Raw genomic sequence first — 13926 nt, 5'->3', positions numbered from 1 at the left:
GCGCGCGCGTGTGTGTGTGTGTGTGTGTGTGGGTGGGTGTGTGTGTGTGTGCGTGTGTGCGCGCGCGCGCGCGCAATTCATTGATACCATAAATACGACACATACACTACATTATTAAATACATAACTTGAAATGTTCATAGTTATACATTACCATTACATGCTGAATTTTCTCTCGGTGCTTTTTGAAGTCCACTGATAGAAATGCATAAAAAAATTAGAAGTATCCAGTCTCATGCAATATCATTTTGATCCATCAATTCTCGTTAAAATCTTCGCACGCGCATACACTTACAACACGATTCAATACTTCAATACTTAAGCGACGTTAAATATTCTCAGGTTAAAATTACGAATTTGTTTAGCAATGATGGAAAGTGAAAAGAAAATATTACGAATTTGTTTAGAGATGATTGAAGGTAAAAAGAAAATGTCGGATTGTGTTACACATTGCGTGAATCACGAATTTAATTTTAAAGCTACACAAAATTGAAACTCTTTTTTGCTTTTAAATCATATTAAAAGAATAGTAATAATTTAAAGTAACTTAAAATAATATATCACGTTTAAAATGATATATTGCGTTAATCTTCGTAATATTTTTCTAGTTTTCATTGAAAACAAGCAAAGTGAAAATTACATACAAGAACGTTAATTGTACGTAACATGAAAAATGAAGGATTAAAGTAGAATTCCACAGCACCATTTGCATAATTAGACTAAATAGTATAAGAAAACTCAGAGTTGTTAACAACATTTTAATTTTCCGTTTGTTAATCTTGAACTTGTTTACTGACCAGACTTGCAAACGTCTAATAAATCAAAGAGAAATTGACAAGTAATCCTGGGAAACTTTGACTTTGTTCTGTGAATAAACAATACAGATAGATTATGATATAAATGTAATTGACAATTGTTACATAAATGATATTTTTTTTTTGGACTAAAAGTATTCTCTTTACATCAACACAACAAGCAATTGCAAATAATTTTGAAAATTGACTCTAATTTTGTATAAAAATGAACTGCATTGGTTTTGCATATTACGTACCGTGATATATCTTACATAAGTACTCGATATTATCAAGTCTACTCTCCAAAACTTTTACAGTGAATCTCACTCTAAAGAGTAAAATAAAGATTGAAAATTGAGCTACTCTTTATCAAGATTGAATCAATTTTCACTTTTTAGAGTGAAATTATATTTCAAGGAATTTAAAGAGTACAAATTTAGAGAGTATATATACGTATGTATCAAGTACCATAAATAATTAAAAATTTTTGTATTAACCATTACAATGAATTCTCAAGGCTCTCCAAAATGTATTGATAGAAACGATCACAGAATTACAAGTATCAGACAGTTCATTTATACGACATAGAATTCTATTTTGATTTATCAATTCTCGTCAAAGAATTTCGTCACTTTACGCACACTTGCACTCGCGATATTTAATTTAGAACTATACGAAATTAAGATTTCATTGAAATTATGTAAAAAGAAGATATGAGAAAATAAAGATATTATAAAAGATCTATATTACGAACAGTAATTATATGAACACTGAAACATCTTTGTCCAAAATACAAATATACACCACTATAGCAAATAACTAAAAACTTTATAATTGTTAACATTTGCATATTACTGTCTCTTCTATCCCATCTTGTATACCCTCAATTACTTAAATTCACTACTGACTAGACTTGTAGACGTTTAACAGACTTCTTCGAAGAAAGATGGAATGACTTTGTCGTGGACACAAATCAAAACATATTTATAATTTATAATTAACGGTTGTTATTGAAACGATATTTCAGACAGAAAGTATTCTTTCTAGCAAACAACACGAGCATTTGCGAACAATATGAGGATCGACTCTAATTTAAAATATAAAAACAAGCTTTCGTGCTTTTATTTAAGAAATTTGGACAGAGATATAAGCTATATCTCTGATATATAATCAATACTGCGAATACTGTGTCGTATCAAATAGAGAAGAGTTGCCTAAATGCGTATCGCGCAGTCATCTAAATCGTACCTGATTAGTATTATTCGTATTACTGAAAATAAACGATGTCTAATAATAATATTATGAAATAAGTGAGTAATGAGATAGTATATAGAAATTTTTTAATTACAAAAAAATGTTTAGATTACACATACGTATCCTAGTTTATATTCTCTCTCTAAACTTTTTTTTTGTATTTCACTCTAAAGAGTGAAATCTCTTTAAAATTGAAAATTTAGCTACTTTTTTTAAGACTGGCTCAATTTTCACTCTTTAGAATGAAATTCCACCTTATATAGAAAGTATGTATACAAGTATCTTAAAAAATCAAATACTATTAATTGTAATTTTTGATCAATTATACTTAATAACATCCCGTAGATATATTGATTGAACTAGCTGCTGATGTGAGTATTGCTAAATGCTGATATAACTTATCTACAGGATTTCAATTGAAAGAGTTCACAAAAAGATCCGTGTTTCCGAAAATATAAAACCAATATTTTAATTTTGAAATTAAAAATCAAGTATACACTTAAAAAAATGGTGTATTAACAGCATTATTCTAATTGAAAATACTCTTGTTAATTTATATAACAACAGTGTTAAAAAAACAAATAAAATGTTTGATACAAGAATATTATGTATTTGCTTTATTAATATAGTATTATGAATTAACATTATTTTCAATTACAATAATGCTGTTGATATGACATGTCATTTTTTCAGTGAACATGGGGATATAGTTCATATAAAAATTCACTTAATAAATTGATTTATTTCATGCCCGAAATAGAAATGTATCGACACAGAAGCGTGCTCAGATTTATGTTTCATCGAGGAAACGATTAACAAATCAACATTTTTGTACAGAAAATAATCGGGAGGTCTTCCCACTGGTTTTAAAACCATCCCGCGAACCCATTCTCTGAATTGGTAGATATCCGGCCGTCGGTTATCTGAATGCTGAAGCGGCTTATTAATAATTACGCGTTGACCCACTGCCGTTTTTGGAGTCTGCGCTGTTTTAGCACGTTGCTTAAGCATTACATTCAACGAATGGTTATTTTGCATCTCATTGCATTGAACATAGATAAAATGTAGGGTGAATTATGTTTTCCATAACAGAATTTAATTTTAATGATACAGTTGTTCATTAGACAACTCCAAAGTGCTCAAAAAACTCACCTGTGTGTGAGTATTTTATTTTAGAGAAATGAAGTCAGCGTAGCGATATTCAAATCGAAGGTGTATCACAAAAGATAATTATCTACAAAATATATCAATATTTCCTATATGAAAATAAAATCTTTTTTTTTATGGATTAAAATCTAATCAGTTATTGAGTAATGGAAAAATTCTAGCAAATACAACTTCAAAAATTTTTATTATTTAGTGAGCTTCAATTTATATATATAAAATAAGAGAACGCATATATAAAACGCTCCATAAATTAATAACTATCTTTGTCAAATTAAAGAATGTAACGTTAAAACATGATCGGAACTTTAATTCTTTACAAATGAGGAAGAAACTTTTCCTAAAAAATCTATTTAAATATACTGGAAGAATTGTCTTTGAATAAATATGATTTTTATTTAGGATATAAAACCGAGTTAGATCTGATTTGTGATGACATTATGCAGGTATTCAATAAAAAATTATCTTAAAAATTATTTCTTAGCGGATTAACTTGATTTCTGTTATATCTGTTTCAACAGCCTTGAAAACTTCTCCAAATATTTTCTTTTGAGTTTTTGCATTTATATTTTTTATCGAAAAGAATCTATAAATAACTATTTCTTCAATTAACTTCTTAAATTATTATCCCTATGTTATTAGATGTTTTTTAATTTATAGAAACTGTTATATACGACTACTCTGAGATACTAGCAACTGAATGTCCAGATTGAAGGAACTTTTATTGCGTCAACAACTTGTTGACGAATATGTTTCTCATTTTCTTTTGATATAAACCGCTGATTGATTGAAAACATACGACAAATTTAAGCACAACTTTTGTCGTTGATAACAGAAGTTTAAAGAAACATCAAGAAACTCTTGGCAGTAACTGGCAATTTTTTCAAAAAATATGGAGCAATAAAAAGTCCCATTATTACTCCAGTATAGGGATAATGTTTTAGATCTCCATCCCCGCGGATTCAAATTTTAAAACCCATCGATAAGATCTTATTTATTCTTATGTTTCAGACGTTCTGCGTGGTATCTAAGAGGTTCCGCAAAAATTACATTCATAGGTTTACGGCGACCAACAGTTGGTTTATATTCTCCCCATGGAATCCTATACGGCGGTGCTGTATCTTCCTAAGTACGAATCAGTACTTCGATTACGTGGTCATGGCTACTATCCTTCTTAACTGCGTCTTCCTAGCCATGACCGAGACCTTTGATGATGCCGAGTAAGTATAAACTAATACCTCATGTTTATACAGTAACAGTGATTAGTTGATCTCATTGTCAGTAATAAGTAACTATTGAAACCCTGTACTTACTTGTGTTGCCGTTATAAAGATTACGAATATGTTTTACAATATTATTAAATGTAACATTTTTTATATTTAAAACAAAATTTGAAACGATCTAAATACGACAACAGTCACTTATATTTCTTGGAAATCATAAAACTGTTAGAAGGGATGACTTTTCGTTACAGAATAAATTGTCGAAACTAGTTGTCGAAACAGGAAAGTGCAGTAATTCGGACGTGTTCCATATAACATTTTGATTTTTCCGTAAACATGTCAGATCCCGATAACGAACGTTGGCGGATAGTTGATCTGATGTCTGATGTTTCTCATGTTACAGACTTATCTTCCTAGCCATATATACGGCGGAAATGGTGATAAAATCAATCGCGAAGGGATTTATACTGAACAAGTACACTTATCTACGGAATCCCTGGAATTGGTTGGACTTCGTTGTGATTACCAGCGGATACGCCACTATTGGGATGGCAGTCGGAAATCTGGCCGGTCTCAGGACGTTCAGGGTGTTGAGAGCACTTAAGACTGTATCCATTATGCCAGGTAATACAGAGAGTCTCTGAGACATGCATTTCCCTGCCGAATTTGATTCAACCGAGAACTAAAGTACCAAACAGAATTCCTCGTCTCAAGTAGAAAAACGACAATTTTTTTTATAACTTGATGAAAAAAAGAAATAGTTAATCTTAAAAAAAATTAGCTTTATACAATTTTAATGATCATTTTATTTAATTAGGTAAGTAAAAATAATAAACAGCGAATTTATATAACTGTGATTGAAAGATGTATTTAAAATTTACATACAAATATAATTATAGATATCAAGATCTAACCTCGACCGTATACGTATTTGGCACTCTTTTACTTATTGTATTTATTCATATAGCGATCTGGGTACTTATCATGGAAAAAGTCGGAATGGATTCCGATCGGAATTATTCAATTATTCCTTAGATTTCTATTGTGTTTTCTAGAGAAAACGGAATAATTCCGATCGGAATTCATTTCGACATGTTCCATGATAGATACTCTGGTTTAGTTTATTATTGAAAAAAAAACACAGTAAAATGTGCATTTATGAATACTGCGGATGAAACAACTGGACGTGTGTCGATACGTATTGATTACAGTTGACAAAAATTTAGCATTGGTTTATATGCTATAGCGATTAAATACGCACCAATCGATGTCAGTAGACATGCATTAATCAGTTGCAGATAAACTGAACCATTTTTCGTATTAATTGTGACTTTAAATTAAGCCCGCATTTATGTACTTTTTGTTGAAATGAGCATAAACTATTGCTCCGAATAATTAAAAATCGCTTGCTTTTGCGCTCTGCGTAAGCATATTGTGATTTATCGCGTTAATCCATTCGCATGACAAAAACTGAATGGCAATCAAGTAACGGGATTCGTAATACTCGTTGCAGTATTACATTGATAACCTAGATATTTGTATGTAAGGTTTTTTTACGCGCATTATTATTATCTTTATAATATTATATATTAATAATTTGATTGAAATTACAATATTCGACATCAGAATTCATCGCGATGTTGCACATACATAACTAAACGTTCGTGACACGTACGACTTTTTTTGCGGCCGTGTATGATTGCGTATTAATATATGCATGAGGACGTTTAACGGTTCCACTCGCGAATCGCTCTCGTAATCGTTTCCCTTGCAATCTCTTGCAATATTCAACACTGATCTGTACTCGGTGTGAGACAGGTTTGTAAATTTGCGATAGCATGTTAAAGGGAATTGCTCGAGCTTTCGTGTCACATTGCGATTTGGATATAGAGAGAAGGACTTGCGATCCTTGATCAGTTGTGTGTCACGGCCAAGTACATTTGCAATGACCAACGATGATAGATCTGATGGTGTACGATATGGAATATGCATTGATGGGCAGTTTACGGTAATACGCACGAAATGAGAGCAAAGACGCGAAGTTGTGATCTGATTTTTTTTACTGTTGCCAAAAATGTGTTAAACTTAACATAAATCGCATGTTCCAAACGGTCCATTCAAATTTTCGTGTTAATTAAACACAAGATGAATATTAGAAGATTATACTCTAATATTGTATTAAATATAAACACAGAAAAGGTAAGACACAATTTGTAAATAAACCGTGGAAACATATTTTTTTTAATAAAATTAACATTTATGATATGTTAAATTAACCCATATTTTGTTTGTTTACCTTAGATTTTACGTTTTAAAACACATCGTTTTTATGTTATTTGTTTACTTTACTCATAAATTGTGTTATTTGGATACTAAGAAATGTCGAATATTAAATTAACATAAACTATTTAAATAACATAATAACATAATGTGTTAAATTAATATTCAGATATATTAAAAAATTTAATACAAGATGTTAATGAGAACTTGAGTGGACCGTTTCCAATACATATGGTATATGTTTTTTTACTGTATATCTTTGATTTATCAGTCCAAAGAATTTATAGATATGATCAAGCTTATGAGGAAACGTTTATTTATCCTCTTTATGTTCCCCCGACATTTCCCCAAAACCTTTTAAGAAAATTAAGTTGGTGAGTAAATTTTTTTATGTTCTATTTTGTTGTCTGGTAAGTTTTTAGCATTATTAATTGCGATTTTCTTGTACTTATAGAAAATGGCATGTCGCAGAAAATTTTTTGTGTAGCTATTTTTTTTTTTTCCATCATTATTCAGACCAGTTTGTAAATACAATCTCTTTTACTAAAAAGAACCATGTGGAGTAAGTAGTCCAAAATGACTCGGGATTATGTGACAGTCAATTTCGTAATACCAAGGATATTATGTTGAACATATAACATCTATAGAATATTTCCATATAGTATTACAAAAATATTATAATAGTATTATTTTATTTTTTTATTATTTTTATATAACATTTTAGGAATATTTTGCACTTATAAGGCATTATTTCCTAAAATATAGAATTAACATTAAAATAAAAGCTGAAGTTTTGTATTTCTTATTCATAAAAAATGTTATTACCAATTCTGGAACGTGTGACAATCAACCCTGAATACCGAAAAATGTGACTAATTGTCACATTTTAGCAGCTTTAATTAAAATTAAAATTAAATAATTTACTTGTACAATGATGTGTTCAAGAATAATATTTTTTTTAATACCTAAGGCATATAGATATGTTATAATGTAAAGTGTTTCAAAATTTTACTTTTTTTTTAAATTATTATTCAAAAATGTGACAACAGGCCCCGGTCTTCCCTAAAGACTATTTTTAGGGGGCCAATTTTAAAAATAGATAAAATCTTTCGAGAAAAAATCTGCATAATATTTACTTTGTTTGCATTAAATAGAAAATGGTTTTACAATATATATATATATACATTGTTAGTTATAAGCTGACAGGCCATAAAAATTCACAATTGTGCCGCATTGCTGCTCCAAATAATTTTATTTAATTCAACCTTTGTACGCTTTTTTTTAATTCGCCCTTTATTATTTCATCAACATCATTACATATTTTAACGATATCAAAAATCGTACGTTTAGATTATTAGTCGTTCTATATTTATTCACGGGGAATAAAAGTTACGAATGAAAATTATCTTATAAAAGACGTGCAAAACAAAACAATACTGATCAAACTCGCGTATGTCGATTTTGGAACGAACAAGTTGAAATTTCAACGCGAAATAACAAAACGAGAGAACGTCAAATTAAAGAGACCAAGAGATATAATAGGAAATTATAAACCGCAGTCCGTCTCTGGCTATTCGAATGAAAAACACAAAGCGACTAAGGTTCGGGGATGGAGGGCGGAAGAGGATTTAAGTCATCTCTTGTTCGCGAAAAAGAGATGGCGGGATTGATGTGGTACGTATACAGAGAACGGCGAACTTTGGCCGAAGTTCGCATGAACAGGGAACTCGAATACAGTAAATGTTATCTCTGTTCTATGAACAGAGAACACAGATTATTCCAGATGTTATCGAAACCATTCCGTTTCGCATCTATCGTACGTCCGATGAAAAGGACCGTGATTTATCTCAACGGTTCGTCTGTGATATCGATTTCAAATGCCGCGTGTATACAAATCCAAAAAGTACGCGAATGTACACAGCTATACAACCGAACGTGATTTATTGATTTGACCGCAAAGTCTTTCCCCATATGTTCCAATATTAAAGTCAAATAAAAAAATAAATGAGAAATATTCGTAATATTTGCGAACGTGCATGACTGAATGCTATAAATTGAAGATCTTCGATATCTCTAACAATAAGTTTCTCTTGGTAATCCCGAACAATCGTCAAACAATGAATTAGGTATCGAGCGCATACGACCTGGTAGGGGATCGAAGCATACTCGTAACATAGCATTTCTAAGAACAGTTGGAAGTCGCGAGGCAACTCACTCACGCTCTGTGGGATTCCTAAAGGCCGATGAATACCTCTCTAACGATACGCTGTAATGAATATCGTATCTTTGCTAATAGGATAATGAGATGTTTCTCGAGTAAAGTTGTCGCGGTCTCAGAAAAATCGGCTGCGATTTATCAACGTACCGAAGCTTATGATGGGCGTTAATCAGGAGACGTGATAGCGTCTCTCGTCAAGTATATTTTTGAAATTTAGTACATTATTAACATCTTTTTTATATCATCATGAAAGAAATGGATGTATTAGGGAAGAATATAGATTTTTATGTAATATTTTATAATTAAAATGTGATAACAATCATGTCCGTAAGTGCACTTGATGCGTAGATATAAATATGTGCACGCATTTTTCTGTCCGATGTATGTCATTCATATGTGTCATCGTCATCTTCTTCTTTCACTTGGATAAGATTGGCTTTCCCGCTACTAGATATCTATTAAAAATGTAAAAGATAATAAAAATTTTAAAAAAGTCGTCAAGTATATTTTGCAATATCTTTACGCAAAAGCATTTTGTAATATACTTTTTTTAAATATATTCTAAAACATAATGAAAAGAATCGAAAATAATATCACAAAAAGTAGTGAAATTAAAATGCAATGTTTTTAAGCAAATATGTATATCAAAACAAAGATGTTCAAAAACATAACGAAAAACCAAAAATAATGTTATAAAAAAAAGAAGTGAAATCAAAATGATATTTCAAATATATTTATTAAAATAAGTCCCACAGAACACAATTCTCCGAGTGGCGTCTTGAGGACGTCCTTATGACATCCTTTGGACATTCTTTAGAACTGTGTTGTATGGGATATTCTCTCGCAATCGTAACCCAGCTAACGCCAATATTCCTAAAATCCTCCTCTCCAAAAAAAAAAACATTTTAAGCGTATTTCGGAATATCCCGAAAAATTTACGGAATATAAAAGCAATAATCACAAATATGAAATAAAAGAAAAATTTCGACTGATAAAAAATCGCGTATTTGTAACGTATGTTACAGGTCTAAAAACTATTATCAACGCGCTGTTACACAGCTTCAAGCAACTTGCCGAAGTAATGACGCTGACGATTTTCTGCCTGATGGTTTTTGCACTGTTCGCCTTGCAAGTTTATATGGGTGAACTTAGGAATAAGTGTGTGAAGCAACAAGAGCCAAATACAACGCAAATCGACTGGATGGAGTAAGTTATAGTTTCATCATTACGCTTGCATAAAATTCAGTTCTAATTAATTCCGAATTTTTATTCTGCGAAAAATATTGAGAAATATTCTCAATTATTCATGTCAAATATATCCGTACATTAAAGAAACTTTAAACATTAAACAGTATTGATTCTATATAAAGTTCTTATGAAGTTTCCATTTTTTCAAATTAAGTATGCAAGTATTATAAAATGATTGACAGATTAATATAAGCGGTTAGTTATTTACTTATAAATATTGGATTTTGCATTAGCATTGTTAGTTTTTCTTTTACACTTCAAAGATCGTACCTATATAGTTAGTTGTACCGTAAAACCAAAATAGTTATAAATAAATTAATCCAAATTCCAAAAATATAATAACGTAACTTTTGGATATATCTATTTTTATCTGACGTTTCTCCAAATTACAGAGAAACTGTATATTGGAGAACTGTAAAGTATTATATTAAGCCGGTAGTTGAAAATATGATTCCGCAGATTTTGCAGAGAAGCATATTCCGCAATGCAGTTGAAAAACGTTTGATATTCCAACACAAATGCATGCGCGCGCACACACGTACACACACACACAAAACATAAAACACATAAACTCTTGTTTCTTTTTGCGTATTTTCGAATACAAGCGCGCTTCCATTAAAATATTATCCCACAAAAATTGTATCAACTTCGACAAAAAGACAATACAGTTATTACGCGCGCATTATTTCTCATCATAAAATTCTTAACGAGAAATACGATAAATCTCTATTCGTAAATTATGATTTGATCATGTTCAATACGAAATTAATCGATGATAAATATTACACTAAGAGAATTATTCGTAAAACAAATCGGATTGCGCAAAGGAGAAAGTGTTTAATTAAAGACACGAAGGCGAGAAATATTATTCTGAATAATCGAGATAAGCGTGTCCCGTGCATCGCCACAGATATGTAAATCATGCAGGATCGTTTAAAGCGGCGCTTAATCGTCGTAGTAATCCGACCATAATCAACGATACAGTTTCCACAAGCGCAGTGGTGGATCCAAACAGTCTGACATCCAAGACTAACGGTGCTAACGAGGAATTTAGTAAATCCTTTAGTAAATCCTTTAGTAAAACCTCAATCTCTTAAGGAATGCGCAAAGAAAATTTGCCTCTATAATTACAAGCAATTATTTTTCGTAATCGAAATCAGATATATCCTTGTAAAAACATATTGCTCTTGCAATGAATATAAATTTAAAGCTTGTTTTCGTAAAGCTACAATTTAAAATTAAAAAGACTAAGACGAACAAAAAAGGTGCAAGTGAAATTGCACTCCGACGGGATTGATTAGTCGTCAATCATACTACTTGCGCAGCGCGTATGAAATATGGAAGGATGAATGAGGTAAGAATTTATTGTAAACCAAGTCCCCTTCTTGGCTATGTAAATGCTGAAGTGTAATAAATTATATTCTATTCTACTATTTGCGCAGCGAGAAATCATTTGCCGATACTATTCTATGTAACTATTGTTTCTTCTATACAATTAGAAACGTCTTTTAAACCGTTAGAAAATTTGTGTTAAATTTAACACATTTCACATCTCTCAAACAGTCCACACAAATTTTTACATTAATTTGATTAATTTATATTGCTAAAAATGAAAATAACACAAACATTATTTAAAAATTAATATAAAACTGTAACATTTTGACATAATTTGGAAACAAATTGCAAAAGCATATTTTTTCAGTAAAGTTAACATTTAATAAATTACAGTTAAATTAATACGTACATTCATTTAGCTTAATGTTTTAAAACTACATTATTTTTGTTATTTGTTTACTTATTCATAAATTGGGTTATTTTAATATTCGTATTGTATCAACACTAAGAAAAGTTAAATATCCATTTAACACAAAATATTCAAATAATATAATCACATTAAATTAATAGCGAGTACGTTAAAAATTCAAGCATCCGTTTTAATACAAGTACAAAATGTTTTCTACTATGCATGAATCGATAGGATAATATGAAATGATTAGTTTGAATAAAATATCGTGCAAATCTATGAAATATCAAAACTGTCCTGGTCATTTTATATTACAGAAACAGTCGAAAAAAAGAGCAAATTTTGACTAAACCAAAGAGATTGGAACAATAAATATGGAAATAGAGAGCACGTGTTAGTATGTCCGTGTCGTAATCCGTCATTGTGCGGTGCACTGCCTTTACAAGCATTGCTATCGGGTTTCCGGTCGCTATACCAAACGGACCACGTGCTTAGGTAACTATCCACCGGTGGATCTCATTGTTCGCGCTTCCCAGCCCGACAGCATCGATTCGTGTTCGGTGCACATCCCGTCGAATCGTGACGTGATGCGTCTCTTCGAGAAGATGCACGGATGCACCATTATGCGTTAAAAATGAGAGACACTCTTGGAGAGCACGGGTCGCTTTTTTTACGAGAGTGGAGTATGCGGGTTGATTTATGCGGGAATATGCGCGCAGCTAGAAGTGGAAAAATAGTCTGAAAAGTTGCAAAAAAAGAACGGAAAGGTTCGTATTGTTTATGAACTCAATTCGTAAGAAGAAAGCCCTACGATTCCCATGCGATGAGAATCGAAAGTGCAACGGGAATTATATATCAAATTCAAATTATAAATTAAATGTCTACTAAGTGCAGAAACAATAACAGAATGCGATAGCTTTTGATTTCTTATTTAAATTTCTGCAAAATTTATTTTGATATATTTCGAATAAGATATTTTCTCATGTTAAATTTAGATTTTTCAAGATTTGCTCTAGGCTTCTAGATATACATATATATAAGTTGACCAAATTGGTTCTACCTTATAAAGAGTTTTTTCTTTTATTATAAATGAAACGTTGTGACAAAAATGTAAACTAACTGTATAATGATACAAAGTATAAATACAAAGCTTATACAATAGCATATATTACTAAAATTAATAACCATCTTTTGATAATTATAGGAAGGAATTATCTTATGAAATATTACATAACGACTACGACATTTTGCTTTACTGACGATAAAGTCACAGAATGAACAAATTGAGTAATAAGCTGATGTAATCAAGTCAGTCGGACAATTTGTACGAGCTATTACTGCTATCTGTTGAATTAATCGTGTAATTACCCACAAACAGCGAATAAAGCGTCTTGAGCCCACATTGGATCCAGTTGCTTTACTTCAAAGGTTGTACAAATAAAAAATGATCTATAACTCTTTAGTAAATGATAATGAAATACTATAACGACTATTTGTTCTGCTTTTTTAATTTTAAATAAAATTGCTCTCATGTTAAATTTTAATTTTGCAACGCTTTTTAAAAATAAATTTATATAAAATAAGTAACTATAAGAGTAACTATAAAGTAACTATAAGAGAGGCTTATTAGTTGTAAAGCAAAATAAAGACAATGACAAATAAAACTTAAAAATGATAAATTTAAGTAAATGATTTATTTTTTAATAATTTGTATACAATAATTTATTTAATTTTTCGTATAACTTAAAGCAAATCATATTTAATATTAATCAGAGGAACGTGTTGAAAATCCTCCACTTCAGGATTTACGCAAATTCACCTTTCATTACAGAACGATCGCATCTGTAGTTCTCTAACAAATGACAGTGAAACAGTATGTGGCAATTTATTCCGTTTGGTAGGATATACTGCATCACATCGGTTAAACTGAATAGTTGGTAGCGTTGTATTCTGTCATGAATAGCTATGTACGATACGATGATCTTGCTGCTCGAGACGACGA

The 13926-nt window shown here is 30.8% G+C and overlaps 1 protein-coding gene across 1 annotated transcript in view; it reads left to right on the top strand.

Annotated features, from left to right (window-relative positions):
• Window positions 1-13926, top strand: part of LOC108721532 (Na channel protein 60E) — an 87447-nt gene that overhangs the window by 50786 nt on the left and 22735 nt on the right. The window contains exons 2-4 of the mRNA XM_018446122.1: window positions 4223-4431; window positions 4838-5058; window positions 9958-10138. Of these exons, the coding sequence (XP_018301624.1) occupies window positions 4223-4431; window positions 4838-5058; window positions 9958-10138 (611 nt within the window). The remainder of the gene's footprint in view (window positions 1-4222; window positions 4432-4837; window positions 5059-9957; window positions 10139-13926) is intronic.

This window comes from Mycetomoellerius zeteki, unplaced genomic scaffold (genome assembly GCF_001594055.1).
Source record: "Mycetomoellerius zeteki isolate Tzet28-1 unplaced genomic scaffold, Tzet1.0 scaffold174, whole genome shotgun sequence".
Taxonomy (NCBI): Eukaryota; Metazoa; Arthropoda; class Insecta; order Hymenoptera; family Formicidae; genus Mycetomoellerius; species Mycetomoellerius zeteki.
This window is presented reverse-complemented; position numbering and strand designations above follow the sequence as displayed.